Source organism: Drosophila novamexicana, unplaced genomic scaffold (genome assembly GCF_003285875.2).
Source record: "Drosophila novamexicana strain 15010-1031.04,08,12 unplaced genomic scaffold, DnovRS2.1 tig00000108-arrow-pilon, whole genome shotgun sequence".
Taxonomy (NCBI): Eukaryota; Metazoa; Arthropoda; class Insecta; order Diptera; family Drosophilidae; genus Drosophila; species Drosophila novamexicana.
This window is the reverse complement of record NW_020824772.1, coordinates 4708314-4734160: the sequence shown is the minus strand read 5'-3', so window position 1 is coordinate 4734160 and position 25847 is coordinate 4708314. Positions and strand designations below refer to the sequence as shown.

Genomic DNA, 25847 nt, shown 5'->3' with positions numbered 1-25847 from the left:
TTATTGGATATGTGTAACAAACAAGCTGAGGCTTATATATGTGTGCACACTGCTACATGTGTGTGTATCTGTGTGTATATGTGTCTGTCTGTGTGTGTGTGTGTGTGTATGATGAACAGACGAATGACAATAACGTTGATGACGCTGACGTACATGTGGTGGGAGCGTGGAAAAGCTGTCGGTGGGTTTTCTGGCCATGAACGACTGGGTGATGATCTCTGCCCATCATGCACGACTGGCTGAATCATATTTTTATGATTTTTTATTGACGCATTTTGATGTGCCAGTTAACAATTCATTCATTGACTTCGATGTTATTTGTGTATGATTATTGTTTATATTGTAAGTTCGGGATCGCATGCGTGCAGACTTTTTAGTAGTTGATGTTTGTTTTCGCTTATTGTGCTCAACTTTTCTGTTTTATGTTGCGCTCCAAATTATTCACAAAAACTTTGCTTATAACGTACAAAATTTATCACATAAAATCAAGAAATAAACATGTTGGACCCCGGACACCCCCATAGAATTAGTCGTAGGCACACGGGAAAATAAAAACTTTCTTTTACAACAGACTTAAGTAAGGAACAAGACTATGAAATTGAGTACTTCACATAACAATTTCAATAACGACAAAGCATCAGATGACAGAAGCCAGCTCTACAACGGACTATTATTAATAGAAATTTATGTTTTTTTTTTCAAATTTATTTTTGATTATTTTTCAAATAAGTCAAAACCTTTTGCAACTTAAATCAGAGTTCAAATTTGTTGGTCAGTTTCCTATATTTAAAAGTTGTTTCATCCAGAGAATTTTTTCCCTTTCCGTGCTCGGTCAGTCAAAATTGAGTTTGTCAATAATAAATAAAGCTATTTAAAATACTGTGTGGAAGTGGAGGATCCGCCGCAGATTTAATCCACTTCTTGCGTGTGTTTAATAAAATAATTAACGCTTTAATCGAGTAAACAAACAATTGAACAAACAAACAGCACGACCCTTGGATAATAAAATACTGTATATCAATTTTTCATGGAGCTTTTGTCAGATGCTGTGAACTGCGTTTGGTCTATAAATTAATCAATGAATTACATTCAACAGTAATACATTTTTGAAGCAGGCGCTTAAACTGATAAGCACTCAAAATTAATAATGCACACAATCAGCGGTAATCGCACTGAAATGCAAACAATAAACAATGGATATTAAAAAAAAAAAGGAAAAGGGCGATGCCAGCAAAGAAGAAAAAAAGGATGTTACCCAATTTCACAAACATCTCAATTCACAGACAGAGGACACAAAGGACAAAGAATGACAAAGACGACAGAGTGCTATTATGTTGAAATTATGCGTTACAAAGTCAGAAGCAAACAGTTGGACAATGAAGGGACAACACATATCCCTTACCATATCTGCTTAAGATGCAGCCAGAGGAGTCTTTTAAGTGTGATGCGAGGGTAAAACATATTTTTAAATCAAAGTGAAAGAAAGCAAACCGCTATTAGGCCACATCAAGCAGGGCGGCAGGCTGTTGGCGGCGGGTAAATCCAAAAAGGTTACAAATAGCCAACATAAAAAAGTTTATTGGTGCAAAGGATTGAAAACAACGGCCGGTCCGGCGACAGGACACGCACAAGGACGCAGAAGAACGGCCAGAACGTACCGTGCATGCCAAATCGCTGCCTTAGTATGCCTTGCCCCAATAATATGCTCAATGGCTGGCACTGTCGTATTTATTGTTGTTTATGTGCCCCGGATCTGAATGCCAGCCCAATCGAAACTGTCATTGTCCGAAATGAAACCCGCAAACGCCTTTGATTTTCATTTTTCGCTTCAGATTCAGGGCATTTCGCTTTTCGCCTTTCGATTGCTTTTGTTAGCCGTTGTTAAAAAACATTTATGCGCCATAATCAAAAGCAATGCGACACCCACACATGTTGCCATTGTTATAGCCACAATTTTTGTTCTTCTTAATGTTGTTGTTGTTGTTACTGTTATTGTTTTTGTTGTTACTGTTGCTATAGTGGCGAGTTCACACAGTTCAGTTCAGTTCAGTTCTGGACAAGGTTATGGCATTTGATTATTGCCTAGGATTAGGCTATAATTGTGTATCGCATTTCGTTATTTGTTTTCATTCCACATTCTCCCCGCATCGCCAATGGCTCTTCGACTCCAAAATGCTGCCATAAGCTGCGCTTATAATGCGCTCAGCGCTCTTTCATTGACTTTGGCGGATAAAGGGGGAACGAAGCGTTAGAATGTATGCTGCAATAGGTTGTGATGAGCTTCAAAGCCGATAAGTCCGACAAATTGATGCGTTTAATAATCCGCCCCTTTAATATACGCTGCGTATGAGCTATATTACGCCAGAGGCTGTGAGCTGCGCTCAAGCTGGGCACAACGACGATAACAGCGGTAACCACAGCAGAAACGCCATAATGAAACCGCTCATTTACACTCAAACAATCTCAGCTGTGCAGCAGCAGCTGGGCAGCCAGTTTCGGGAATTGGCTTGAAAATTTCTGGCATATTTGGTAACGGGTCATTAAATACGGAAATTGAGTCAACAAAGTCAAAACGCCAAGCAGGAAGGAAATACACAAGCCACAAATACACACACACGCTTTCATACAGTTAAGGTCACAAAAGAACTCGACAGGATTTTTGCGGCTACCAAGAGTTGAGTCTAAAATGAAGATTCTTTTGCTTGGCTGCTCGATTGTTTTTTTGCAGCCATTTGGCTGTGACCAGCACAAACACACATCCACAAGCACACGCACATGCAAAGATCGGTAATTGCTGCCACTGAAAAGAGCAACAGCGGCAGATTTCTTCTTCTTTCGATTGGCTGCTAATAACAGAGAAACGCTTCCATGCACAATACAATAACACTAAGAAGACATGTGTGTGTGTGTTTGTTATTGTGCGTGTATGTCAGAGTTAAAGGTTACCCAATTGGATTCAAAGAGCATATGTGTGTATTGACTGTCGGTCAAGCGTATAAGGCAAAACGTATTTCGCATTCACATATTTGAATTTCTCCAATTTTCGCTCTGTTTATTTTTTGTTTTGCAAATCAATAGCAGTTGTCTTGAGGTTTCTGTAGATGTTTTGGTAGTCACCTAAACCAAATATCTTTATGGGCACTTTGGGACTCAGGTATGGCCTCACGCAATTGCCCTATAGAGACGTTTCCCCTTTCCAAGCAACCACTGTTTGAGCTGCTGGACAAGAAAGGATACCTTTGATGCAGTAGAGAAAACTTTCAAAGTGAACTCTTTAGCAGATAATTAGTGTAATTAAACGCCCATCCGAAATGAAATACCCTACTTATTTTTGCTTATTGCGCAAGATTTTCACAGCAGGTGAGCGAAAATCTTTAGTGACTACCATGACTACCATTGTAAGCTTTGAATAGTTTGGGTATTCTAAGTTTGCTTAACAAACTTCTTCCTTTGCCCAGGCTTTTTCCCACGTCCTACTGTACGCCCTCGCATTTGCATAAAATTTGTATTATTACAACGATTATGCAAAGAGTTCGTTTTATGCGAAACTTTTGCGATGCATCAGCCAAAAACGAAGAAATTATTGTGGAACAAGCAGAATTTATCAGGAAACAGGTTCTGTGGCCTTTGGACCTATTTTGGAACATTTATACATACCTTTAAATGATGTACAAAACAACACAATATCAAGTGCAGGAATGCAAGTAGAAAATGCTCTTGATTAGATGAGGTTATTCTTCCACTCTGCATGCACGACAACAAAAGACTCGCGTAGCAATTCAATTTATCAAAAGCAGCGCTCGGATGTATGCCATAAACATAATTAAAATGTTTTTAATTTGCGTTTACCAAGTGGCAAGAAAATTAACTTTTCAGCATTGTTGGCGACAATTTCATGCAGGAGCTGACACTCTTTCGAGCCAAAAGCAGGGAATGGCTGGGCCACGGTTCGGTAAGGGCTACAACAAGCGCAATTAACATATTTTATCAATCTTTTCACGTTGCCTCTCGCCACTGCCCGTCCACACTTACGCAATTTAAATAACTCAAGTGGCAAACGGCACATCGCAAGGACACTCGACACAGGCGCAGACATACGAGCATCATCAGGCAGGCAGACAGACTGCAAAGCTGGGAGGTTGGGAGGTTAGCAGGCAGTCAGGCAGCCATTCACATAAAAACATTAACACTTTGTGTGTGTGTGTGTGGGCCAGGTGCAGAGAGCGCGGGATCAAAGTTGGCCAGGCCACATTAAGCTCAGCCGGTTTTTTTCCCGGGTCACTGGGGCCACAAGGTCGCCCCGCATTACGCACTTGGCCAAGTAAGACATGAGGCGGATAAACAGGACTCGAACTCAGCGGATACGCGGGGCAAAACCAAGCACATAAATTACACTTTAATTTTGCAACATTTTTGGCCACGGCTTATAAATCAACAACGTGGCAATGGAAGGGGCACCAGCAAAAAAAAAAAAAAATACAAAAATATGAGCAAGTGCCGCCATGGAGCGACAGCTGCTGCCTGGGTCCTGCTTTTCGCCTGCCTGCCAGGCCCTTGGCCATGGGCAATATTGAAATTTCAATTTAATTACATGCATTGAGCGGAGCGAAGGCACTCCAGGCTGTTCGCCAGTTGCCAACAAAATGAGCTGTTGGGCAAGAACAACAACAACAACGCCAACAACAACAATACCAATAGAAACCAAAAAATTGAAGTGCACTGCGGTTAAAGCTTAATTTGTTAAGATAATTGTGCTCAAATTGTATTATTATGAAATGGGCATCCGCTTTTGGGTGCTTTGCTCTTCTCGCACTTATTATCAAAATTAGATTTCAAGTGCGCCTCGACCGCAGCCCGGCTTAACTTTGACCTTAACAGCCGTAACTCAGTTCGGCTCTTTGCGTAATTGGATAATGGGCGAGATTTGGCTGAAACGAAAACGAAAGCCAAGCAAATCCAATTAGCTGCGACCAGAGTTGACGCCATTGAAACTTTCTTCCCTTACGCATTAAGTATATGAACCGGAGAGGGCAAAAGTGTCAAAGATTTAACAGTCGTGCTTGTTGTAATCTAAACTGAATAAAAAAGAACACGCTGTCAAATACCATTTTATAAAAGTGCGTTGTCCAGTCGACTTGCACCCATTGGAGTTTCATAATATGAAGATTCTTCTTTTTTTGTTTGCGTTAACAGGTTGTAAATTAGGAGTAATAAAATCATATGTTCTGATAAGAGACATAATATTGGCCAAAATTAAGGAAGTGGGAATAATAAATCCCGGGCTGTTTAATGATGTCTAATGTTATCCTAGTACATTTTAAATATCTAGCGAAATTATGAACAAACAAAATTGATTAAAATTTGACTTCCGCAGCGCTTTGGTCGAACTTTTTTTTTAGTTTAATATTAATGGGGGCGTTCAAAGGGTCAACGAGGCGTATCCCCAACAACAATGCAACCCATTCTGTCGAATTCTGGGTAATGCTTTTAATTAATTCTTAGCAGCAGAGCAAAAGGCAAAGCAAAAGTCGCGAATCGAGTCCAGGCAAAGATTCAAAGTCAAGTTGCCTGCAGCGCTTGCATGAAATAAAAATATTATGAATAAAATCCATTCATGCAAAAGTCGCCCGAAACCCAACCGCAAGTGCGCCACTTTGGCATGAATGCATGTGTGAACGTGTATGTGAGTGTGGTGGCTGTGGCTTGTTAAGGCAACCACATGCCGCTCGCAGCAGGGCGGGCGAAAATCAATTTTAAAGTGAATTTAATAAAAGTGCATTTATGCGCATTTTGTGGCAATTAAATGCAATGTAAATGTTGGCCAATCGGAGGCTTCACTGTGAATGCTGGCATATTAAACACATGTCGCCTGGTCGCCTCCTCGCCCTGCCCTCTGGCTCCGTCTGAATGTGCTGTGGGAAGATCAGGCTCTCCAGGCATTGCAGGCACGTGGTGTAATTAAGCTGATGTGCAAGTCTTTGACGTGGTGCGAACATTGTCAGCAGCAGGCAATTAAATTGATGCCTGAACAGACAACTTAACCCACAATTTCGGGCGCGTTCTGCCGCGACAGATTTATGACAATCACGCTAAGCAACTCTAAGGGGCTCGCTGGCTAATCTAGGTGACGGCTGGAGGGGAGGCGTGGCCTGGTGCTGAGTTCGGCTCACCTGGCAACTGCCGTCGCTGGTCGTAAATGTGCGAGCCAAACACTTTGAAATAAACATTTCAATTTGTTGCCACCGCTGCTGTGGCAATTTGGTGTGAAAAACTTGTAGATATTTTTAGATGTCGCCTTCTGCCGACTCCTCGCCGGCTGGCTGCTCGCCGATTTTATGACCATGTGACGGGAACATCTTCGTGCCAATTGCATGGCAGGCAAAATGTGTCAAGTGAGCGGTAACTGATGTAGCGAGTAACAAGCAGACGCACCACCATCAACCACCAGCAGCACCAGTGACTTCGACAGCAGCGCCAGCGGCACGGTGAAGTACAGCGGAGTAGAGCGACATAAGCTGCAATTGCATACAAAACATCGTTCATTGTAGAACAACACATGACTGAAGAAAGCAGAACAGCTGGGTCGGGGGTTCACTTAAAAAGACGTTGCCTTCATTGCGGCAATTGTCTGAGCCAGTTAGCTGCAGCCACTCTTTGAGAAAGACTGTCACTGTCAATGTCTCCTTGCCAGAGCTTGGCAATAATTTGTTTATGGACCTGGCTTTTGGGTTAGAAGCATGCTGCGTTCTCCCGCCCAAATACATTACACGCGCGATGCTAATCTGCTTTTAATTAAAAGCAAGGAACAAAGCTCTAAGCAGCTTTTACTTGCCCCCTGCGTGAGCCTTGCCCAACTTCACTTAACTCAACTCGACCCTACAGCGGAGCCGACTAATTGCCATTTGTTTTGGCTGCCTGGTTTTTATTGTATGTGGCATTGCAGCCACATAAAAGGCATTTGTTTCTGGCCAAATGTGATACTGGCAAGACATGTGCCTACAGCGCCAGGAGTTAAATAGGTTGGGTGCGATGTCAATTACAATACAAATGTCTTCACTGACAATGACACGAAATGAATGACAATGAGCATATGTATTAAGAGAAGCGGCAATGAGAAAACTATATATGCAACCGTCCTACGAATAGAATTAACATCAAAATATCCAAGCGGCATTTGCAGAACTAATTTAAATCGGTCAACAAATTAAGGTATTTCTTATTAGTGCGCAAAAGTATGCAGATATATATATGTTTATTAATTAATCAAGAAGAACCAAAATTTCTCGTTTTTGTATTTATTTTTTTCTCTCTCTCTCTCTTTCTGTCTCTTTCTTTCTCATTCTCTCTGTAAGTCTCTCAAGCTCCATCATTTTCTCACAAGCTGCCAAACTAACGAAAATCACATAGAAAGCCGTTACTGAATAAATCAAAATATTAAAAAAATTTATCATAAAGATATAATTCCATTAAACTGTCCTCGTCGCCAAGCCATTAATGATTGATGACAAAATATTAAGTAAAATCAATCAAGCTATGAAACAAGTTCAACCCTGACTAAAAAATACCATGGCCATGTAAAATATGTCAAAGACAATTAATTATAAAATTCATAAAGCGAACGCAAACGCCCAAAAAAACAACCGAAAAGCAAATAACAGAAACGTCCCGTTTCCAACCAAATGTATGAAAAATGCGGCTGACAAAATTGTCTTTCATAATAATTTGTACAAACAAATACGACGGGGTGGCGGGGGGTGGCAGACCGCCTGCCAGTACGATACAAAGGTAGAAATAAATCAGTTGTAATGGAGGTGGCGGGTGCGGCAATAATTATAAAAACGATGTTTTCGTAAAAATGCCAGACAAAAACAATATGAATATTATAGGCCCATCCTATGTAGACAGTAAAAATAATGTTTGCAGGCGAGAGCAATAATAATGTTGCTGCAAACACGTGTTTACAGCAGCAATGTGATGCGACCGCAGAGCAGCAGCAACAACAGCAGCAACAGCTGGGAGCAGACAATGACCCCGGCCGCACATCCCCGAGATGCGTCTGTGTGCACATTTTAATCAATAAACAAACGTAAAAATATGACAAACAAATTAATAAAATGCAACAACACAAAAGATTGAAGCAAAGTTCGGGGGCGGCGCACACAGAATGACAAAATGTGATAAATGAAGCCGCGCGTAGGCCTGCCAATGACAATGGAACAGCACCGACAACAAGGGCTGTCAGTACGGAGGCAGCCTCTGACTAAATATAGATGCCCCTCCACCCTCTTCAACAGCATGCATTGTCGTGTAATTGTGACAATTTGGTCCCATACAAATGGCATAATAAATGTTGAGCGTAGGAAATGATGTGTGAAGTGCAGCCGATCTGCCACCCTTTGCTCAACCCTTACCCAACCCTTTGAAAGTTGCCGGAAGTGATTTCTGGCTCAACTGAACGGCCAATCGCGGGTTTAACTAGACTGCAATCCTATTATTCGAAATGCTGCTGCTACATCATTGCGCCGAGTTCCAACAATAACCAAATTATTAAACGAGACAGGGTTCACCAACTATGAGATACTCTATATAGAATATGTAGTTTTCGAAAGTTATCGTCAAATTCATATCATTAAAAAACTTTATATAAAAGACAATTCATATCTATGATATACCCTTTCTGCACTGTACGTTGAGTTTTTCTTTCCGATTCGGGCGCTGCGAAGAGCAAATTTTGTAGCCGCGCCTCTCAGCTGGACTGAGCGTCTACCAAATGGGGTACAACGGGTTGGGATGACGACATCTAGGGACAAGGGCAACAACAATTTGTAGCGACGATGCCAACGGGCAGATGAGGAAAATGCAGAGCTTAAAGGATTTGAAAATGTACATTTCCGGAATTGTAGCGCATAATTAAGCAGCCGCGGGATGCCATAAATAATGAAACTGGTAGATTCGAAAATCCATAGGCAGCATCAATTAAAGGCTTTGTTGATGGGCTTCTGCAAAGAGAGCGTGAGGTTGTTGGCCAATTAGCCAGCCATCTATATAAGCATGCATACAGATACACACACACACACACTTATGCAATACAATATATGCTTGTGTTAGGTAAATTGAATAGAACGCATACCGATTGACCGCGCTAAGGTCAACGCAAATGCTTATCAGAGTGCCCCATGGAGTACCATAAATCAAGCGGGAAATTGCGGCACGTGATCGCCGCTGAAATGCGACCACCTCTGTTCGCTGGGGGAATGGGAGCGGGGGCGACTGAGGTTCAGGAGCTGCACTTGCCTGGTCATAAATTATTTATTTAGAACTTGGCTGAGTTTAACGGCATGCAATAAAATTAATATATATTTTTGCCCTGCGCTGCTTTGTCAACAACTAATTGAAACATTATTTGTCTATCTCTTTCCAGCTAATTGCAGGCCAGACCATTAGGAAACTTTGTACATGTGTGGGTATGTGTAAGTGTGGGCAAGTGTGTCTGCCACATGAAGCAATTAGACGCAGCACTAAAATCGCCTATAAACGTCAAGCAACAAAAATGTTCGCGGAAAAGCAGCCGAAACAGCGGAAAATCTAACGAGCAGCAACGACACTTTCCAGGCACTTGGCAACATACATACAGAAATCGTAAGCAACATGTTGCCAAGCAGCTGCAGCAGCAGCGGCAACATTTTAAATTTATTGCTAAGCGGCAATGGCAACAACAAAGTACCCGCAAACACTTCGTGCGTGTTTAGTCGCATTCGTATCTCTGTCGGCTGCGTATCTGTATCTGTCGGTTGTGTGACGCGCTCGTTGTGACTCCTCTGCAGGAGCGGCATAACAGAATGACGTATTAAACGCAGATAAACAAAGTGGAGAGCGAAGGATCTGTTTGTGGTACGGATTGTAGGCGGTGTATTCAAAAGGTAGCCGTGCGTAAGCCTGAAATCAAATACGTAAACAATAAATCAAAATAAAACGTGCTGAAAAACCTACGAACAAATATCAAATAAAAATACATATGCATAAATTCATCAAGTGAAAAGAAAAATCAAAGTGAAAACATTTCTAATTTTTTAGCGAGCAGAGAGTCAATATAAAAATCAAATAATTATATAATATTAGATTCAAACAATAGCCTTAAGTTGAGGAATGAAGAGTAAATTTCTTAAATAGTAAAAGAGAGTAAAAGAAGAGTAAAATTAATAAATAAACCAAACAAAATCCTAGACTTAATCGAAAAAAGTGTGGCTAATGATTTATAATAATGCTCCCCAATGCATGCTAGTCTAGACCCCAGCCCCAGCTCCAACTCCAGCAACGCGCCAAATTAAGCCAAATCTGGCAAACAGCGTGCCAAATTAATTAACTCGCTCGTCAGCTACCCGCTGCACATCTCTGCCGGTCCATTAATTTCACACTTAATTAATGTCAGGCTGCAAGTGCGGAGCAGGGCCGGTGACAAACGCTCGCAAAGTGTCCAAAAAGCGCGACTCGCTGACAATGTGGCAGACGCTATCAGCGCTATCCACATCACTCACAGTGCTCCCCACGGTACTCACACATGTGTCGGACTGTAAGTGCCAGCTCATCAGGTCAAAACAACGCACCAACATTAGTGGCACAAACACGGAAATGCAAAGTCATAGCTCGAGCAGCGGCAGCAATTCGGTCAACATGTTGCCATCAACATCAGCAGACACCGCGACGACAACGACAACGGCGACAGCGTCAGCGATGACTTTGACAATGACAACAACAGCAACAGGAGTGGTAAAAACCGCGCGTAGGTGCCACTGCCAGCCCAGCAACAACATTGCAACCAGCATCCTGCAGTGGCTGCTGCTACTGTGCATCTTATGTGGTAAGTACGAGTTGCAGCAACAACCAACCAACAATCAGCAAATGAGCTATGGCCAAAGGCCGTAAGTGACTTTTAGCAAAATGCGCTTAAATGTCTCTGATTTAGTGGACCACACAAAAACCCAGGCATTTCCACAGCCACACAGTCAAGTGATATAGAAATGGGCAAAAAAATAAATAAAAACAAGCTAAAAAAACTGCTGCAGCATTAGTCCTGCAACAGCTAGAAAAAAGAAAAACAACCTCGCAGCACAAATCAAGATGAATTTCCGTGCATTTTTGTGCAGATTTTTGTGTGGCTTTAGCCAAAAAAGAAAGATATATATACGCAGACAGGACGAGACATGAGAGTCCGCTTCCAAGTAAATGCAACGAACGCGCTCACAACCGAAGGCCCCAAACGCTTGTGTCTGTCTTTGGTTTTTTAGCCAAATCTTAAACGCTACAACAAATAAATGACTAAGAAAAGCACTTGTCGATGATGCTCGACAATGTAATACTCTATACCGAAGTAAGACGACAACCTTTTATTTTTTATGTCATTGTTATAAGTTCATAAGCAAATCTATATAAAAGATATAACTGATGTACTTACAGTTTTATTTTAATTTCGACAGAGAATCAAAATTAATTCGTGAATGTTCATGTTCTTAAAACACAATTCCCAATAGTGTTTAACAACAAACTGCTTTTATAAAAATTAACCACGACGCTTGCCCATTTGATGGGTATTCAAGCACTCACTGCCAATATATACACTTGTTACACCTTACGCTGCTCGTAGGAACAGGGTATGAGTTAATGGAAAAACATGTGAAAGGAAAAACATTTGAAAATAGTGCCAAGAAAAAGAAGAAACTAAAACGAGCAGTAAAAGGACACGAATCGTAAGACAGAGAGTGAGGGCAAGCGAGACAGACGCACAGCTGAGACAGCAAATAATACAAATTGACTCGTGTTTTTCATTTTTCCGTGTGTGTTTTTCACCGTTTGCTTTGCTGCTTTCAATAACTTTGCTTGCTGCAGAAGGTGGCTTTTTTGCTGCTGCCGAAGCAGCCGCAGTTGCTGCCACTTAAAACTGAAATTAACTCCAGCACACGAAAGTGTGCAACGAAAAACGAACATGCCAAATCAGGGAACATGTGGGTTATTGGTGTGTTTATGTGTGTGCATGTGTGTGGGTGTGTATGTGCACGAATTGCTTGATTATTTCGTTTTGAAATTGATGCTGCAATCAATTATAGAACAACACAAAGAAGAGAAGCAAAACGAATCGAATTCGGTTAGCGAACAGCAACCACAGCAGCCAAGAATAATGGCCAAGCCAGCAATTGAGGTTCCGTTGCCACTGGCAGCGCAGCCACGTTTAAAGCCAAGTCTTTGTTATTGATTTGCCAAGCGAACCCAAGGCGAATATGCTGCGCTATGCTAAAATAAACTGAAATCAATTTGGTTAAGCTCAACCAACCACTCAAGAGCCAGCCGACGCTGCCACCAGCCACCCAACTAATCAAGATAAATAAATATTTATAATTAATTTAAAATATAAACACGAAACACAGCGCGGCCCGCAATTAATTTCCGCAAGCGGCAGCAAAAGGAAATTCAACTAGAGCCAAAATATTGCGTATACGCAATGTGGACTTAATCGACAAAGCTGACGATGGCCGCCCTTGTCTTGATAAGGTTCTCATCAGAAACTTACAGGCATATGAATAAATGAATGAACGCATGAATAAGTAATCAACTGAAATGACCAGCACCACAACGAATGGCTAACGAATCAGAGGCTAGTGGCGGGGGCGGAAACAGACCAAGTGGCACATTGCGAAATTAAGAAAATGTGTAAGCAACGAGAAAGGTTAAAGCGCAGCAGCCGTTAAAGCAGCCCAAAAGGGTCAAGCAGCGCGTTAAGCGACTGTCAGCTATGGGTCAGCCAATACGTAGCTAATGAGTCCCAGCCCCAGCATCAGGTGTAGGTATCCTCAGCAGCAGGAGCATATCATGGGGCAGGAATGTGCGTGAGCCTGGCTGCCTGCGCGTGCTGCGCGTGCAGTCGATAAGCAACGAAAGGCGACTGATTGTGCGTGCAACATGAGGCTGACCGCAAATGCGCACAGATACGCACATTCATATGGTAAACACACACACGCACACACACACGTTCGGGCGGGCGCACCACAAATGATTTATACAGCGCGCTTTTTGTTCGGTTTGGCGCATTAATTACGCACATTTTGTTGAAATTTATTTAAGCGCACAGCACGATACATTAAACGATTTCTCACACACACACACACACACACAAGCTCTCTCTTGAAAAAATAATTAAATACAACGCACGCGAATTGGGCTGGGCGTGAAAATGCTTTCCAAATTTAATTACCAAAAGTATTCGTTATTCGATTTTGCGTTTAAAAGTCAATTTGCATAAATAACATCAGTGAGTCCCTTTTCTAACTCTAAGCTCTATTTGCCGACTAGCGCGCTGCATTCATAACATGAGTTCTTAACTAGAAATTTCAAATTTCAACTATAATGAAGGCAAAGCGAGAAAATTCTTCTAAATGCTAAATGTAACAAATAATGTTTTCAAGTGGAAATGTTTTCTTGTGAAAATAAACAAAATGCAAGGCATTTCAATGCTTTCGTAGGTAATATGCAACCAAGACTATTTAAAACTTTATTTTCTAAATGATAAACAGTCAAAAATACATCAATTAACCATTGAAAAAAATGATGTCCTTTTCATTATTAAAATGCAATACATACAGATCAATTGACAGGAATTTATCAGGCGGGTACCTTGTTGCTACATCGATAGCAATCAAAGGTACAGCCCACACGGCAGACATTCACTTTTATATTTTTGGCGCATCGCCCACGCACATACACACTCATACACTCACACAGCTATAGAGCCACACGGAGACAGATGTCAGTTGGTGATGCAGCTATTACTACGGTTCGCGGCTTTTGATAAGCTTTTTGATGACTGTTTGACAAATGTAAAAGTTTCAGCATTTCACTTGACTTCAATAAAACCCAATATTAAATGTTCAAACACGGACATTTCTATCTGAAAGCCAATTTTTTCTGAATTCGCCATTGGCGAATGTGTAAATAAAATTCTATATCCATGTTCAAGTCACACAAATATTGAAAATATATATTAAATGTGTAGTTCGTTAAATAACTTTTAGAGCTGCATACAACAATCTCCGAAATGAAATTTTAATACTTTTTAAGGGAGGGTTTTATGAAGAGATTATGTACTTAAGCTATTGATGATTATAGCTGACACTATCAAACACGCGCATACACAGACATATCTAAGCCATTCAGAAGCCATAAACTGTGCAAATAGAAACCAACCATGGAGAGCAAATATAAGTACATTATAACAACGTCAAAACCGTTCAGCCCATCAACGCAACCACACTCTCTCACAAACACACAGAGGCAATCAACCAGTTGGTATTAGCAATAAATGTTGACCAAAAATGTTAGTTGAATGGCCAAGTTCTCAAAACGCATAAAAACTATAAAAACTTTTCAACATTTCAATTCATAATTCAACACATAATTATATCTGGCTGGCTCTGTCTAGCTGTATTCCATGCCCTCTCTCTTTCTCTCTCTCTCTCTCTCTCTCTCTTTCTCTTTCTCTTTCTCTCTCTCTCTTTATGTGCGCACTGGTCAGTTGAAATGTGTCAGCAACTTTTCAAAACTGTAACAGTGCCAATTTGTCCAAAAGTACCATGGACAGCCCTTGGTCCTTCTCGTCCTGCGCCGCACATTGCAATTTGTAATGAGAATTCAACTCAAATTTCGCTGTTCACAAATTTTGAAAACATTTTGCTGGCATTGCTCATTCACAGTTGATATGCAAATACATATATTGCTTGCCTCGCTTATGCATTATGCTAAATAATTGTTCACATTCTCTGCCAAGCAGCAAGGGCAGGGCAAGTGCCAGAGTTGTTCGCCATTTTTGCAATTTGTTTTAGACAACAATATTGCGTTAATTATCACAGAGTGCCGTCAAAATTAATTATAGCCGCCGGGCAAACTGAGTAAGCGAGTGTGTGTGAGCCATCAGTTTAATTTTGCGCAGCTTGTTATTGTTAAGCACGCGTAATTACATGAAGAATTCATGTGTGAAAATTTGTTTTTGTTAACCCAAAATTGTTGAACTTTAAAGCCAACGTTTTATGGGATTTTATGCACAGCCCAGAAAGAGAGAGAGAGTAATTGACAGCCCTACAAAAAATACGCAAAGAGCAAATTGAAAAACTTGCGAGCGCGTTGCTTAACTTGCAGTTGAAATATGAAAAATAAACTTGGCGTTCAGCTTCCTCAGCCCAATGCCACGCTACAAAATGTGCAAGCAAATTTTTAAAAATTATTGCACATCATGCCCCAGAAAGCCGCAACGGGATAAGCAGCTGCCGGGCGCGCCGCCAGGATGAGCGCAAGCAGCAAATGTTGGCGGCGGGTGCGCAAACAGGCTTTAGGGCAGACAATAAGTTAAATTAGTTTGCTAGCAGCACGGCGTTTACGCCTCCAAGCCCTTAGCGCTTTCTCTGTCTCTCTCTATCCCTGTCTCTATAGCTCTCCCGCTCTGTCCACATGACAACAAAAATATGACTCATAAATTATCACAAGTGAGTTCATCACACGGCTTGCACTTGCCACATTGAGTGGCCGCGTGTATGTCTGCAAAAGTTCGTCTGGCTGTAACCGGCTCGGCAGCTGCTCCAGCATGCCGAGCACTCCCTGCAACCTTCCACCTTCCACCTTCTTCGCCCGCGCATATTTGTAACTAAATCTGTGAGCTCAGCAGCAAAAGTTTATGTGGTCTACATATGTGTTTGTGTGTGCGCATGTGTATGCGGATTGCCTGTTGAGTGGTGTGTGGGTAGTGCATATTGTCATAATGTTGAATGCATGATATATTGAATTGTGCAGTCAATAAACGTTTTATGATCACAGCTGCACATATTTCAGTTTCTCTCTGGCAAACTTGCTGCGTAAATCGAAAGCTATTACAATGACTAAATCAAGCCAAATAGGTATATACCACATGACGTACATGCACATGAATCCATACACACACACATATGTGTAGACCACAAGTTGCCATGAAAACCCATCATGGGCTCTTAAATAGGCAGAAACTATATGCTGTAACATTAACGAGAGTGAAAGAGAAAGAGAGAGAGAAAGAGTCAGAGAGAGGTAGAGAGAGAGCGAGCGAGAGAGAGATAGATAGAAAGAGAAAGCGATTTACTGTGCTGGAAAAAGCAAAAAAAATTCATCATCACGTTGCCTATCCTTGGCTTGCCATATGCTCCATTGGCATCTGCTAAAGCTACTCGATGCGCAGTTACAAAACTGCATGGCCATAAAGCTAAGCCCGAACTAATTTTGAAAGCCGACTAGGCCTAAGGAGCAGAAAGAATGGCGAAACGACGACTGCCAAGCGTTACAAAAAGCAAAACACTGTCAGCCATGAGAATATTGTCCACGAGGATGACGCAGGATGCGGCACAACAAGCAGCAGCAGCAATAGACGCAACGGATATTGCGCACAGCCTAGCCCCACTCCCAATGCGATGTGAGTGACGCTTGGGTGGAGGTTGGTGCCGAGGCTGTGACAAAATTGAAGCAGTCACTGGGTCCGGGCAACACTCGGATGATATTGCGTTGCTATCAAGATTTCAGTTGGAAACAAAAGTGAAGCCGCAAAAAAAAATAAAACATGGACATTGTCAGAGGTCGAAGCTCAAATGCCCTTATTAAGCACAAAGTACACAACATATTTCGGAAATGGAATTTGATTATATATGATTTCATCAGATAATCGATAAGCATTGTCTAAAATTCACATTTGCAGAAATATTCTGTAGCATACTTTCTGGTGTCATTCTTCCTTGCATATAAAAAAGATTGTGTGTACTAAATTAAGCTTGCATTGGCAAATAAGTCGAGTCGAGCTCACATATTCCGTTTGCGCTTAGAACTCAATTTTTAGGAATGCTTACTATCCCACCGGCATAGATGAATATCATTTTTAGAAGTTTTTCATATAGATTTATGCCTGTGTATCAACCGAATACACGGATACATAAATAAATGTTTTTTTTCTATGCTACCACTTAGCCAAAAAGTATATAATACCCTCAATAAGAGTAGATACCGGAAAAAAACGCATAGTCAAAATGCTTGGTGACAACAGGCAAAGGGTGAAACAATGACAAGAGAAATGGAGATAGAAAGCGCAGCAGGAAAAAAAATAAAAGAAAATGATAAGAAAAAAGGCAAAGAGGTTTACAACTTCTCGTAAGGCGGCTTAAACGATTTGCGAGTTTATGAAAAGCCAAACACACTTTACACACAATCTGATCTTATGAGCTCGCGCGTGTCTTGGGGTGTGTAAAAAAATTGTAAAACAAATGGAAAATTGCTTTTTGATGTAGTCAGTCAAGCTGGCCGTGCGCGCAAGTCGACGTCATCATCGGTTGATGCTGCTTGGCACGAATGAAGCACTTTAAGACGATTGCTTGGCTTTAAGTGTAAGGCCCAAATGCTTGCCGCAAGCCAGCTGCATGTTGCAGTTGCAGTCACGTTGCACAGCCTGCATTGGTGAATCGCAGCATATTTTAATCCCTGCATTTTATGCGGCCCAATGCCCATGAAAAGCAGAAGGATGACGATGTTGTGGTTGATATGGATGATGCCGCTGCTCCTCGACGGACATATATCGTATCAATATTGTTTTACGGTCCCTGCCGTGTATGCAAATGTGACCACGTAGTGCTGCCAGCCACTTCTGCTCACACCAGAGGACGTTGAAAGGCCGGAGAGCTGGCAAGGAGTGTATACAACGCGTGCCTGGCAACTGCTGGCAATTTGTGGGCTTTACCTTTGATAGGATGACTGCAGGGCAACGTGGGCGCTGGCTACCTATCCCCTGCCATTTATGGCATACTCATGCACGCTGCATCAATTTGAATAAATCTCATATAGCTTTTTCTCTCCTTCATTTCCAGATGCCGCCCAGGCGACGCTGCGTAATGTCAACCTGCTCGTGGAGCCACCGGCTGTGCGACGTGGCCAGTCGGTGGTGCTGCGCTGCGAATATCAGCTAGATGGCGCTCCGCTCTATTCGATTAAATTCTATCGCGGACAGTTGGAGTTTTATCGCTTCACGCCTGGCGAGTATCCACACACGAAGGTCTTTCAATATCCCGGCATCAAAGTGGACGTAAGTCCCTACCTTCTTTCCTTTATACAAACCACGTCCATTCCTCCCTTCCTTTAAACAACACAATAAAGCACTGATGTTTTTACAGGAAAGCAGCTCGAATGCAACCCTGGTGCTCATACGCAATGTCAGCTTTGGCCTCTCCGGCAATTTCAGCTGCGAGGTGACTGCCGACGCACCCCTCTATTCGACGGCCACCGCCTATGCGCAAATGCAAGTTGTGGGTGAGTATCGCATTAAAAGAACGGGGCCAAAAGTCAACCCACCCGCCTTCCATGACACGCCCTTCTCATTTGTGCGCCTGGCCACAAGGAGCCCAGAACAATGGCAGCCTCATCAAGATCAAGCGGCTGACCGTTGATGGTACTTCACACGCAGGGTCCCACGGCCTCTTGCCTTCCGTTACCATCCCTTCTGCCCAGTTCCTTTACACAAGCAGCTGCAATTAAAAAGACCTAGGGAAATGCCATAACCAGAGTATATATCTGCGAAATATCTTTAGATGCATTCCCTATATATCTTTAAAATATTTAAAATACCCGTTTATTATATAAATATATATAATATTTAAGCAGCTAGATAAAATGATTATAAATTTATAAATTTTAAAAACTGCCAAGGCGAGTATTTTTTATGAATTTGCGCTGTTGCAAAACCCTTTATTATTTTTTGTTTATTTTTTCCCTTTTTTTTTTTTTGAGCAACAGACAGAAGCAAACAAATGTTTGTTTATTTTTAGTACATCAAAGAGTAGTAAAAGGTTGCCTAATAAACAATTATTTTCTCTAAATATGTTACAGAATTCCCAGAGAAACGACCCCAGCTCTTTACAGAGCATAAGCGCTATGAGCCCGGCGATGTGTTGAGGGCCAATTGCAGCACATTGCCGTCAAGACCACGCGCCGAGCTGCGCTTCACCATTAACCAAATGCCGGTAAGTGTAACTGTATGATACTTGCGGCTCCCTGCTGCTCCTTGGCCCCATTTCCCACACTCAGCCGTGCAACTTACTGTCCAATCACGGTCCTAGGTAAGGTTGCGGCAGTGGGGCAATGAATTTATGCATTATAAAGCAGAACTTGTGGCATAGCCTAATTAAACAACGCTGGCTTGGTAAATGGGAACGTAAATTCTGTATAATTACGAAAGCCACTTGCTGAGCCTTAAACTCATTTCGAGCACATGTGTTAGGCTGTGGTGGGGCTTCGTTTAATCTCGTGCAATGTGCGCCATGAAATTTGTCGTTTATTTATGAATATGATGTAACAGGAATGGAACCCGAACCTAATTAAAATTTTCGGCTCAAAGCGAAATGTGAAACCTGCACACATACAGAATTAAGTCAATAGACGCAGAAAAGGGTTGCGCGCTTTGATTTGATTGTGCGATTTGCCCCTGTCATTTATCATTACACAAGAAGGCAAATAAAAATGGAAAATGCCAAATGGCAAATGCCAAATGGAAAATAGAAAAGGAAGCAAACAAGTCACTTGGGTCACACAGTCGAAGTCATATGCATACGCACTGCCTGGAGAGTACATCATTAGTCATTTGGCGGCATTTTCATGTTTGCATCCATTTTGCGACTGGGCGCTAATCAGTTGCATAAATCACAAATGAAATGCGAGCATGGCCCAGCCCAGACCCAGACTCAAGCTCAGGTCCGGGCCCCAGACCCAGGGCGGGGTTATCGTTTTTAAAAAGCAAATGCTTTCCATTTTTGTATCCCATTTTGACCGCAGGCTGGCCAACCTTTTTCTTTGTCGCATTGCTGTTATTAATCATAGCCACGACATAAAATAAATTACGTTAAACTTGTGCACAGAAATTGCCCGGTCAGAGCTGGACAAATCGGACGAGTCGGCAGAGCCGGACGCTGCCTTCAAATGAATTTACGAGACAACACTTTTCAGCTGGCACGCCCACACGAAGAGCGCAGAGCGCATTCGATTGTCGACTGTCGACTGTTGTCTGTCTGTTCATTGTCCTGACTGCTGCCAGGCAAAAGAAAACTTATTAAACGCTTCATAAATTTTTATATTATGTCTACCCACATCATCAGACATAACGTGCACTGGCACTGGCATCCTTCCCAATCTGTTGTCTCTCTTTTCATTTGTGCGTCTTATCCTGCCGTTTTGTATCTGTCGCTAGCTGTTGTCTACTTTTCGGGGCCCACACACACACACATACACACCCGCACACACACACATGCACGAATACGCTCACATGCAGGCCGTTGAACAGTTTATCTAGATGCCGCTTGCTTCCTTCCACTTTCAGTCAACCAACTAATGACAAAAAGCAAGACAAAAGTGCGCTGGGTATATGTGTGTGTGTGTGTGTTAGTGGCTTAGAGGGTTGGGCGTGGGGTAGTTAACCCCTCCGTCTGTCTGCCACGGCGTGCCATATAAAATTTTATGTCTGTGGTGTTTATGGTGGCGTAGACAGTCAGCAACAACACGAACAACACGAAATTTCATCCATTCTACTGGTATTTGCCTTGCAATTTAGTTTCATATGCCTGTAGAGCGGAGATGCTCTTCTGATATTGAATTATGATCTGGCTGCTGGCACTTTAAATGGCATCGAACGGCAACACATAGCCGTCTGTTACTGCAATCCATTCATACATATCTAAATCATGGCAGCTTAAAGCTAGCTACGAACAACACATGTTCAGTTATAAGTAAATATAGAGCCACAAAAAAAAAAAAATGAGTCTGGCCTTAAAGCAACACAACACACCATGCCTTAAACAGGCTTGATTGATATGCGTGGAAAATGAATTATCTCTCTATGGCCTTATCTCTCATCATATATTTGATATTTATAAAAAAAAAAAAAAACAATTAGGAAAATCCTACAATAGAAGTAGTATAAGTTTTCAATTTCCTTAAGACATTTATTTTATTCTATAAATAAGCACACTTATCTGAGCATGATGCATCAAACTTTATTTATTATTTATATATTATCTCTTTCAGTATATACATTTAAAAAAATAGTACAAAAACAAGCAGTAACATGTTGACCCATCCGATAGGAAGGGAGCTGGCGTAGCGACTAACATAATTTGTTAAAAAGTTTTTGTCATATTAATGGAAAAGTAGCTGAAAATGAATTTTTTTTTTGTGAATCATGGGAATTAGTTGGGATTAGAGCTGTCGAGACTTTCAGAGAGTTGGCGGCCAGACAAGTGGCCATTCGACAGTGGGATTTGTGCGCCAATCGATTTTTTGATAAATTATTTATTACAGATTATTTTTGGGTAGGGCTGCTACTGGAACTACTTCTGTAAAGGCTATAAGCGCATAATTAAAGCTGAGCAACAGCTTTAAGTGGCTGTGATTAATGAATCGACAGCAGATGGTGGGCAAATTGAGAAATTTCAGCTCAAATCGATAACAAACTCGATTAAAGGCCCATATGATGCGCATGAAGTTCTCTGAAAGCAAAACAACATTTGTAAATTGTGCAGAATCCCAGAATACATAGCTTCACATAGTTTCTCATATTTTATGCAATCACAATTGGCATCGACTAGCAAATACCTTTTCTGGAAACGCTACCACGTAGTTTGTTTAGTTTTGCCCTTTGTACACAATTAGCATAATCCTCTCTGCCACAAATTAACGTGTTTTGTGGACAAGCCCATATTAATAGACGGCCATCAAAATGAATTTAGACCCTCACACTCAAACCAAATGCAGAATCAACACACAAAGTTTGTTGCCCATTAGAGCAAGATTTAGATTTTGCTTAAAAACAATTCGCCAGCAAAGTGTTTACGCAAGCAAATGCCAAACATTCATTTAATTGCCCCAGTGAATGTATTTGGGTCTGGGTCGGTAGGTGTCTCTTGGGCCCTCGGCTGGGGTTCCGATGCCATAAAGGTAAATCACAAGAAATATGAGGGTATTTACACTTTTGGGTCGCTGCCTCAGCCACATGCTTAATTAAAGCGCTTGGCGTCTTAAGAGTTTCTCGTAAATTACGCGGCATTAAATTCCCAAGGGAGTGCGAGTGAAACAGTAGCCAAAAGAGAGCGAGATCGAGCGAGGGAGTGCGCGGAAAGCGAGTTAACTAAAAATGGCTTTTTATGTCGCTGTGCCTTTGCCAGCATGAAAATAAAAATAAAATTCAAATATAAAGTTAAGCCAAAAAACGTACAAGCAGAAAAATAAAATTTTCTGTGCGGGCGTGTGTGTGTGCGTGTGTAAGTGTATGTGTGTATGTGTATATAGAAGATTGTTGTAAAAAGGGTTAAGCAACAAAAACAACGACACGCACAACAATAAAGCGATTTTGCTTTTTAATGTTGTGGGTGTGCGAGTTGCTTGTGAATTGGCTACGCCCAAAGGAACTATGCTATTCAGATATCCTTTCAAAAAAGGAACTAGATATTTGGCTGGGTATTTCAAATGGGCATTGACTCCGTGCGACGGTTTGCATTTTACCATTAGATGCTTAGAGTTTTAGCCGTAGTTTACTGCATGCGTGGTATTTCATAGTCGACTACTCTCCATTGCAGCTGCCGCTGACCCAAATTTAAAGAAGGCACGTTGTCTTCAACCTCCAATTTCTTACACCTTTTTAGGGCACTAAGCAGCGCAGAATACATGCATAAGTAAATGACGCTCAAATGAGTTTGTAAGTGGAAATGAAATGCGTATTTATTGTATTTAAATTGCCAGCGGTTCGCAAAGGGCGGGCGGCTGTCATTTCAAGCAGCGTTAGCGGCAGGACATGCAGCAAACGGAAATGACACAACAGCCATTTGCAAAATGGCGCCTGCACTTCCTGCGTCAACAACAATGGACATTTGCGACTAAAAGCCTTGCACGATGCAGCTAACGGGTTTTCTTTCGCACCCTGCGTAAAGATGCGCCAAACGGAAATGATGTGCCCCAGTCGAACAGTGAAAATCTCTGGTAAATGAAACGGAAAGCCGTGTGAAAGGCTGAAATGAATATGCACATCCACATGCCTGTGCAGGAGCTTGAGTTTCAGCTAGAGCAGAGAGCCAAGCATACGATTTAGGCACAATTTTTGTAAGGACTTGCAGCTGCTGTTGTTGCTGTTTCTGTCATGACGGAAATGAAATTTTTAAATGCAAACAATGCAAACGGTATGACGGAGTGGCAGCAAGACACATAGGGAGAAAAACGGGTAGCCAGATGGAAAATGTTGCTTCTGCTGCTGTTGCTGTTGCAGCAGCTCAGCAACTCAAAGGCAGAGAGTAAACAGTTTGCATTTCAGTAGCTTTAACAACCAACAAGCAGCAACAACAAGAAACAAACAAACAACCTTGAAAAGCAGACAGTTAAACAAACTGTCGGACATTTGCACAGGCGAAAAAAAAGCAAACAGGGCGTATGAGTACTGTCCTTGCTGTTGCTTGTGTTGATTCTGATGCTGCTCTGTTTCTGTTGCTGTTGTTGCTGTCGCTGTTGCTGTTTCTGTTACTGTTGCTATAACATTGAAAACTGTTTTTTAAAAGCCAACAAGCAAAGGCAAAAATAACAACAAAAACAAAAATATGTCACGCCATGTCCGTTCATTCTCAGTATCCGCTTCCTAGCATCGCAAGTTGTCCCGTTGCCTTTGCCCATTGCTGTTGCCCGTTGCCAGCAGCTTTTGTTGCCACTGATGTTGCACATGCCTCCCTTTCCCATGCAGAAGCCTGCACATGGCTTGCCAGTGGTCGCCGGTGCCGCTGCCGCTACTGCTGCCGCAAGTGCAACATGCTTATAATAACCCCCGCAGACGACAAATTGCCATTCATATTCGTATGATATACTCGCATGGGGTTGTCCACATATCGGCCAGTAACTTTTTTGCGGCACTTTCCCGCACTCGGCAAATATATTTTTAGTTTGCCAAGCGGAAGCGGAAAGCAAAATCAGTTTCAGCTGCATACACCCACCCACACTCACACTCACTTAAACATATACACACAGGGGTATGAATAATTTAAAACATACTCTCTGACATACGTATTTTATACGCATATGGTAGTTAGTTATTTAGTTAGTTCTGCACGAGACTGAAAAAGGAGTTGAGTGCTGTTGAAGGGATTGCAATTAGCTAATCGTGCACAATTCTCTCCGCCAGGTGACCCAAGAGGAAACACAATACATTCGCACGGTTGATAACTTAATAGCATCCAGGCTGAGCCTCAAACTTCAATTGCAAGCGGTGCACTTTGTGGCCGCCGCCAATGCCAATGGAAATGTCAACGGCAACGGTCATGTTCGATCTACCAATGTGCACATGACAAATGCTTTGGGCCACGGCGGAGCTGGAGGACTCATGTTGCGCTGCACGGCTCAAATTGGTGATTTATATCAGGAGTACAAGGAAATTGAATTGGGCTCACCGCAAAAGGATCCGGTGCCAGCCAGAGGTAAGCCACAACCACAACAAACACAATCCAAAACACCTTCCACATTTGTTTTGTAAACGCATTAAATTGCCCATTGCAGTTACACTCTCATCCGGCTCGGGACTGCGGAATTTCTTGGAAACCTATTTCTACACATCGGCATCTGGCAAAGGGCAGAGCGTGGGCAGCTTTTTCATTTGCTGCCTAATCTCCATGTTCGGAATGATAACAAGCGGCAGCTAAATGCAAAATTGATTACATTTTAGCTACAATTACATAGAGTACAGCTTGAACATGAAATGTGTATAGCATAGATAATGGCTTCGATGTGTAGCCAATTGTATTAAGCTTAGCATTGCCCCCGACACCTACTCACTGTCGCACAGCTGCAAAAATATCCCATTTAAAAATACTATATAAATTACACATTACTACGTATATGTTGTACACACTCAAATTAAATATTACAATTTTGTACATATTTGTTTTATGATGTAAGCCATTGCACGTACATTAGATGGAATGCACTGCCGCATACACCCACACCGACAGACGGACGGACTGAGAGAAATATAGACAAGCAAACATGGCTAATTGTTAATTAATGGATTATTTAATGATGCATTAAATATTGCATAAATTATTATTTCAGTTGCATTTAACTCCATTACAAACAGCTGCAATAGCACTTCGAATATCAACTTTAAATATAAGCAGAAAAACTATACAAACAAAAACAGGCAATTTAAAAATTGTAAAAATAAGAAAATGCATTTAAAATAAAACAGCATAGATATTCAAATACGCATACTACTGAGTTAATTAATTAAAATTATAGGTATTTCATATTCAGGTAAGTATATGATTGCATTCAGCGAACATTGCCATAATATTATAGCCAAACATTTATTAATAATTGTTTGCTAATAAGCGTACGATTACACTCCCTAAAATTAGTAATAGAATTTTAATCTTTTCGCCTTTTTTTTGCAAATTTAAAATATACATATCTATTTTATCTATATTTTGTAATCGTCCTACAAAGTCTACAGCTTTGCGTGACTCTCACATTTAATTCATATTTCTTCTTAAGTTACTGAATTATTTTTATTTAATTCTTGCTTGCCCTCGTGAACTTTTACTCTTGTGCAACTAAAGAATAAGAATTTAGAATAATCGGCTTACTTTGCTTTTTATTTGAGCTATACAGTCTAAAAAATTTGTCGGAGTTTAACTACAGATGAAACGGTGGTAGGTATTTTAAGAAAGTCACACATTTTTTTTATTAAATTAAAGTCAATATTTCAGAGGGCTACCGACTACTAATCTGTC

At 41.5% G+C, this 25847-nt stretch overlaps 1 protein-coding gene across 1 annotated transcript; it reads left to right on the top strand.

Annotated features, from left to right (window-relative positions):
- Positions 1-10019: 10019 nt before the first annotated feature.
- LOC115771852 lies at positions 10020-25273 on the top strand. The gene is made up of 6 exons (XM_030717734.1): positions 10020-10858; positions 17913-18127; positions 18216-18351; positions 18928-19061; positions 24245-24536; positions 24616-25273. Exons 1-6 carry the CDS (start codon positions 10423-10425, stop codon positions 24756-24758), a joined length of 1356 nt encoding a protein of 451 aa, XP_030573594.1. The 5' UTR covers positions 10020-10422; the 3' UTR covers positions 24759-25273.
- Positions 25274-25847: the final 574 nt, after the last annotated feature.

What these genes read in the sequence shown, in the direction of transcription:
- LOC115771852 (XM_030717734.1), top strand. Translation starts at nt 10,423, where the DNA reads ATGTCAGGCTGCAAGTGCGGAGCAGGGCCGGTGACAAACGCTCGCAAA. An exon ending in ATCCCGGCATCAAAGTGGAC is followed by an intron (nt 18,128 to 18,215) that starts GTAAGTCCCTAC and finishes ATGTTTTTACAG; the next exon opens with GAAAGCAGCTCGAATGCAAC. An exon ending in GGATCCGGTGCCAGCCAGAG is followed by an intron (nt 24,537 to 24,615) that starts GTAAGCCACAAC and finishes TGCCCATTGCAG; the next exon opens with TTACACTCTCATCCGGCTCG.